This window comes from Perca fluviatilis, chromosome 3 (genome assembly GCF_010015445.1).
Source record: "Perca fluviatilis chromosome 3, GENO_Pfluv_1.0, whole genome shotgun sequence".
NCBI classification, from domain to species: Eukaryota; Metazoa; Chordata; class Actinopteri; order Perciformes; family Percidae; genus Perca; species Perca fluviatilis.
Genome location: NC_053114.1, coordinates 45,872,019 through 45,879,518, shown reverse-complemented (window position 1 = coordinate 45,879,518; position 7,500 = coordinate 45,872,019). Strand labels below are relative to the sequence as shown.

The following is a 7,500-nucleotide window of genomic DNA, read 5'->3' as shown; positions in this document are numbered from 1 at the left end:
ATCCAGGTGAATAAACCAAAAAGAGCACTTCGCTCCGAATCATTAAATCTCTTGGTAGTCCCGCGGACGTACAGGAAAATGAGAGGGCCGGTGCTCCCAGGCTGTGGAATAGTTTACCTCCTTATATCAGGGAATGTTCCTCTCTTAGAGAGTTTAAACGACATTTGAAAGCTTACTTTTTCACTCTGGCTTTTGATCATCTATGAGTGCTGTGTTCATGATGTGATAGGATTTTAGTAGTATTTACTAGTGGCAAGGTTCGGAATTTAAATGTCTTGAATTTAAATGTCTTGAATTTAAATGTCTTGAATATTGTTTTTTATTTTTTGTACAGCACTGTGGTCAACTTTTGTTGTATTAATATGTGCTTTATAAATAAATTGAACATTGAACATTGCTGGAGTTTTATTTGCATTTTTTACTCAATATTCAAAAGAGATTGCGTCCACATACATCTGAAGAGTTTAAATTAACACAGATGAAAAAGCACAGCCATTCATTGTGTAAACTTGCTGATGACTGACTGTTCAGCTCAGCTGACACCGGCCGGCACCGCTGCTGTACTGTTACCATAGTTACCCATCTGTCTGAGGCATGTGATTGGTGAGAAGCCAGGTTCAACCTGGCTTCCCTGTTTTTTTTTTTATTTATGATGAATTGACCATTCAATGTCGAGCTCGGTCAAACCTAGCCTCAATCTGATTGGCTGAAAATATATATTTTTTTCTCTGAAGGAGGCCAGGAAAAGCTGGCCTCCTTTGAGCGTACGTAGCATTTTTCTATCTATCTATCTATCTATCTATCTATCTATCTATCTATCTATCTATATATATATATATATATATATATATATATAGATAGATAGATAGTAAAATGCTAGTAAAAGACAGAACCGTAAATTTATAATTCCTACGGATAAAAATATAAAAACATAATTTTAAATTATAACATTTATCGTAAAATTATTATTTTTTTTATTTTATTTAAAAAAATAATAATTATTTAATATTTTAAATTATGTTTTATATTTTTTTATGCGGAGGCCAGGCTTCCTTTGGCCTCCTAGAGAAACCGACAGTGGTCATCTGTAACCATGGCACAGGGCCTGCAACGTTTTGGACCGATGTCAACGTACATCAGTCCCCTAACATTAAGAAAGTAGCGATCGTCATGCTCGGTATGTTTGGATCAACGTACACATGTGAGTCAAGTTTTTCACACATGAACTCCATAAAAAGCAACTCTCATTGCTCCCTGACTGACCGTACTCTCCACCTTACGAGCCTAAAGTCACTGCTCTCGTTCAAAACTAAAAATGTCACTTCTCCCACTAAGTCAGCAGGGTAAATGTAGCCTACCTACATCAACATAATGTGGGATGTGTAACAAAGGCATGCATAATCACACATGTGGTGATTTAAAATATGTTCCCTCAGTGTGCAGTAGTACACCTTGTGTAGTTCGTTATAGTTGTGAATGCTGAGCACTTTTTATTTTATGCACTTTGAGATGTTCCTGCATGGTTCAAATATGAGCAGGATGTTTATTTTATTTCAAAAGGGAACTTAATGTTATTGCTAATTGCCTAATGTGCACTATTATGCACTTTGTGATCAGATAGGTCAGATATGTAGCCTAGGCAGGCCTAGGCAAGAGGTGCCTAGGTCTGTTTCTTTTCTTTTGTAAGTGGAAAAAGTAGGAGCTACCTCTGATTCTGTTCAGTTAGCTCTTTTATAGTTTTCTATGCACCTTTTTGCTGTGCAAACTGACCAAAGTTAAAAGAGAAACAATGAATAAACCTTGCATGTTTTTCAATAAATTTGTTTGTGTTGGTTCTAAAATTTGCCATTACGAGCTGCTTCGCCGCTGAAATGACTGGCCCAACTAACCTTCTCGGTTTGAAAATCTGGTCCAACTGAATTTGTAATTGAATAGCCCTGCCTTAAAAGATCATATCTTACTTTGTTTATGCACCAAAATACCAAAAGAAGAAGAAAATTCCCCCAATATTTAATCATAAGAGCACTGAGGTGTAAACTCTAAACATTTAAAGGGAAACTTCGGTATTTTCCAACCCATGTTTCTCTGTCTGAGTGTCTGATGTAAACAACAATCTCTGCTGACAGACTCAGATTATTATCCTAAGTGTCTGACAACATTATGGGATGGATCCCTACAGAGATAGACCTTTTAGTTAAAGAGTAAGATCCTTTTAGTTTAACATGAAACAGCCCCGAAATCACCATCACCAAACTCCACCAGACTCCATGTAAATAATCAGGACTTTTAGCGTGTATAGAGCCAGCATATCTCCACCAGACTCCATGTAAATAATCAGGACTTTTATCATCGTAAAACACACTTCATTCAAAGTGGACAGAAACTAAATAAAACTACCAAAAGCTGTCTTGGTTCATCTTTCCACTGTTCCAACAATCACCACTCTGGTTTGGTTGAAATAAACCCTTAATTCACCCATTTACATGTGGAGATATGCTGGCTCTATACACGCTAAAAGTCCTGATTATTTACATGGAGTCTGGTGGAGATATGCTGGCTCTATACACGCTAAAAGTCCTGATTATTTACATGGAGTCTGGTGGGTTTGGTGATGGTGATTTCTTTAGTTTACTCACTGGACTTCCTGTTGAGTCGCGAGCGTTTGCGGGTCTTGGGACTGGACGGTCGGTCAGAGGGATTCTGGGTAACAGACTTTACGAGTCGGTCCATGATCTCGTCTGTGGCGTCGTCCTGGGAGTTGGTCCCTTCTTCTTTGGCTACGAACATCTGGGGCGGACTCACCCGGCCGAGACCTGCGAGCCAGAAGCAGAGACACAATCAGAACCAGACTAACACACACACACACACACACACACACACACACACACACACACACACACACACACACACACACACACACACACACACACACAGCCAGACTAACACACACAAACACACAACCAGACTAACACACAGACACACACACACACACACAACCAGACTAACACACACACACACAGCCAGACTAACACACACACACAAAACCAGACTAAAACACACACACACACACAACCACACACACACAACCAGACTAAAACACACACACACACACACACACCAGACTAACACACACACACACAGCCAGACTAACACACACAAACACACAACCAGACTAACACACACACACACAACCACACACAAAAAACCAGACTAAAACACACACACACACACACAACCAGACTAACACACACACACACAGCCAGACTAACACACACACACACAGCCAGACTAACACACACAAACACACAACCAGACTAACACACACACACACAACCAGACTAAAACACACACACACACACACAACCAGACTAAAACACACACACACACACACAACCAGACTAAAACACACACACACACACACAAAAAACTGAAATGGTTTCAAAACTGTATTCTGACTAAACTTTGATTTTTTGAAGTCTCTGATTATCCATCAACATACGTTCCTCAAATATTAGTCTAAATTAGTGCTGTCAAACAATTAAAACATTTAATCGCGATTAATCGCAATAATGTCAGAGTTAACTCACAATTAATCGCACATTTTTATCTATTCTAAATGTTCCTCGATTTCTTTTTGTCCCATTATTTTTTCTCATTTTAATGCTCTTATCAACATGGAAAAGTGGATCGGCTCGCTTTGTGCTTTTGTCGCCTGGCTTTGATGAGAGGGTGGAGAATTGGCATCAGCTGTGTGTTAGGTCATCAGCTGTGTGTTAGGTCATCAGCTGTGTGTTAGGTCATCAGCTGTGTGTTTGGTCATCAGCTGTGTGTTTGGTCATCAGCTGTGTGTTCGGCCCTCAGCTGTGTGTTTGGTCATCAGCTGTGTATTTGGTCATCAGCTGTGTGTTTGGCCATCAGCTGTGTGTTAGGTCATCAGCTGTGTGCTCGGCCATCAGCTGTGTGCTCGGCCATCAGCTGTGTGCTCGGTCATCAGCTGTGTGTTTAGTCATCAGCTGTGTGTTTGGTCATCAGCTGTGTGCTCGGCCCTCAGCTGTGTGTTTGGTCATCAGCTGTGTGTTTGGTCATCAGCTGTGTGTTAGGTCATCAGGTGTGTGTTTGGCCATCAGCTGTGTGTTAGGTCATCAGCTGTGTGCTCGGCCATCAGCTGTGTGTTAGTTCATCAGCTGTGTGCTCGGTCATCAGCTGTGTGTTTGGTCATCAGCTGTGTGTTTGGTCATCAGCTGTGTGTTTGGTCATCAGCTGTGTGTTTGGTCATCAGCTGTGTGTTTGGTCATCAGCTGTGTGTTTAGTCATCAGCTGTGTGTTTGGTCATCAGCTGTGTGCTCGGTCATCAGCTGTGTGCTCGGTCATCAGCTGTGTGTTTGGTCATCAGCTGTGTGTTTGGTCATCAGCTGTGTGTTTAGTCATCAGCTGTGTGTTTGGTCATCAGCTGTGCGTTTGGTCATCAGCTGTGCGTTTGGTCATCAGCTGTGTGCTCGGTCATCAGCTGTGTGTTTAGTCATCAGCTGTGTGTTTAGTCATCAGCTTTTTTTTTTCTAACAGTTTCGCCATTTTCAGTTTTTTTCGGTCATCAGCTGTGTGCTCGGCCATCAGCTGTGTGTTAGGTCATCAGCTGTGTGCTCGGCCATCAGCTGTGTGTTAGGTCATCAGCTGTGTGCTCGGCCATCAGCTGTGTGTTAGGTCATCAGCTGTGTGCTCGGCCATCAGCTGTGTGCTCGGCCATCAGCTGTGTGTTAGGTCATCAGCTGTGTGCTCGGCCATCAGCTGTGTGTTAGGTCATCAGCTGTGTGTTAGGTCATCAGCTGTGTGTTAGGTCATCAGCTGTGTGCTCGGCCATCAGCTGGTATTTCAGACTGGATGTGCTGTGATGATACAGTGCCCTCCACAATTATTGGCACCCCTGTTTAAGATGGGGTCATGGACTTCTAAAAATTCTCCTTTTTTTTTTAAACAACATAGAACCCAAATGCAAAAAAACAGAAAAATCCAACCTTTTATTTAAGTACATTACTTTGGTGGTAAAAAAAAAATCACACATTTAGAAAAACAAACTTGAAATCATGTGTCCCACAATTATTGGCACCCCTAACAATTCCGCTGAAAAATTTCATTGATTTTTTTCAAAATATATTTTTCTGTAGTTGCTAAAGTTGGTCAGGGTATCTAGGAACTTTTAAATAGTAATTCATGACTTCCTGTTTCCCTGGAGTATAAATATGACGTGACACAGAGTCCTAATTCTCTTACCCATTTGTCAACATGGCAAAGACAAGAGAACACACAATTCAAGTAAGGCAGATGTGTGTCGACCTTCATAAGTCAGGCAATGGCTACAAGAAAATAGCCGCTCGCCTTAACTTGCCCGTATCTCCAGTCAGAGGAATCATTAAGAAGTTTAAAACAACTGGAACAGTGACAAACAAGGCTGGAAGAGGTCCCAAGTTTATCTTGCCACAACGCACAGTGAGGAGGATGGTAAGAGAAGTAAAAAAAAGTCCTAAACTCACTGTCACAGAATTGCATCAAAGAGTGGCATCTTGGGGTCACGAAGTCTCCAAAACAACATCAGACTCTCTACATGCCAACAAGCTGTTTGGGAGGCATGCAAGGAAAAAGCCTTTTCTCACTAACACTCACAAACGTAAACGCGTTGGAGTTTGCTAAGCGGCACTGGGACTTCAACTGGGATCGTGTGCTTTGGTCGGATGAGACTAAGATTGAGCTTTTTGGCAACAAACACTCTAAGTGGGTCTGGCCTAAAACAAAAGATGAGTATGCCGAAAGCACCTTCACCACCGTGAAGTATGGTGGAGGATCTGTGATGCTTTGGGGCTGTTTCTTCTCAAAGGCCCTGGGAACCTTGTTAGGGTGCATGGCATTATGAATGCTTTGAACTACCAGGACATTTTAAATAAAAACCTGATGGCCTCTGCCAGAAAGCTGAAGATGGGTCGTCACTGGGTCTTTCAGCAGGATAATGATCCTAAACATGTGGCAAAATCTACACAAAAATGGTTCAGCAGTCACAAACTCAAGGTCCTCCCATGGCCATCTCAGTCCCCAGACCTCAACCCAATCGAAAACCTGTGGGGTGAGCTAAAGAGGAGAGTGCATGAGAGAGGACCCAGGACTCTGGATGATCTAGAAAGATTGTGCAAAGAGGAATGGTCAAAGATCCCTCTCTCTGTGTTCTCCAATCTTGTGAAATGTTATAGAAGGAGATTAAGTGCTGTCGTGTTGGCAAAAGGGGGTTGTACAAAGTATTAACATCAGGGGTGCCAATAATTGTGGGACACATGATTTCAAGTTTTCTTTTTCTAAATGTGTGATTTTTTTTTTTTTACCACCAAAGTAATGTACTTGAACTACATGAATTTTTCTCTTTTTTTGCATTTGGGTTCTATGTTGTTTAAAAAAAAAAAGGAGAATTTTTAGAAGTCCATGACCCCATCTTAAACAGGGGTGCCAATAATTGTGGAGGGCACTGTATCTCAGTTCACAACCACCAAACACACACACACACACACATCACTTTGGTCTCGTCAATGGAACCATTTGGCAACTTTTTTAAAGTAAACTTTCCATTCAGAATCTTATTGGCGTCCATTTTGGTGTCTCGCCGCTCGCCATCCACTCAAAATGTACTGTTAACCTGCTACTCTCTGGCCGGCTGGCGAGCCCAAACCAGTGTGTGTGGCCTGTTGTGGTGTTCCCGGTCTAGCTAGATCCGGTGTGGTGTTTGTAGTTTTTCTAACGTTACTAGTTGTTGCAACAGCATGTGGAAAAAACTACAAAGTTTGCACGGCCAAAAAGAACGTTAATCTCACGATAAAAATCTTGCCGCTGTTAAAATGTGTTTAACTGACAGCACTAGTCTAAATACTTCATCAATTCTGCTTTTTTAACTTAAAAATTAGGTATAATTTCCTACAAATGAGGATTATTGTGCATGAATAATAAAAAAATAAGTGTAATCTAGTGGTGATAAGTTAATGGTGTTTGGTGGTTGGGTAACAAAGGCATCAAAAATGCTAAAAAAGCGACAATAGATACACTTTGACTGGTAAACTGAATGCAGCGTAGAGCTGGATGAAGAATGTCTTTGTCCTCATGTATTTGGGTTATGTTTGCTGGTGTCGTGTTGTCAGTTATGTCATTCTGTGGACCTTGTAATGTCTAGTGAATGAGTGCTGTATGACATTGGCTGTCTCTATGTTAGTCCTATGTTACCTGTCTAGGGACTGCAGATGGAAAGTAGTATTTTTTACTAATTCTGGCATATTTAATTGATGTTTTATACAACAATGTTCATAAATATGCATGGTCCCTATCAAATAAACCAATAAAATAAAAATAAATGTCAGAAAAAGCTTTGAAAAGGTGTTAATTTGGACCCGGGAGGAGCACAGCTAGTGCACAGTTGACGGGACAGCAGGAGGGTTTAACTCGAAGGGACCGTGTCCCGAGTGAGAAGGGTTA

At 41.2% G+C, this 7,500-nt stretch overlaps 1 protein-coding gene across 1 annotated transcript in view; it reads right to left on the bottom strand.

Annotated features, from left to right (window-relative positions):
- Positions 1-7,500, bottom strand: part of LOC120556273 (FH1/FH2 domain-containing protein 3-like) — a 13,395-nt gene that overhangs the window by 1,677 nt on the left and 4,218 nt on the right. Inside the window, exon 2 of the mRNA XM_039795753.1 lies at positions 2,637-2,813. Within this exon, the coding sequence (XP_039651687.1) occupies positions 2,637-2,813 (177 nt within the window). The remainder of the gene's footprint in view (positions 1-2,636; positions 2,814-7,500) is intronic.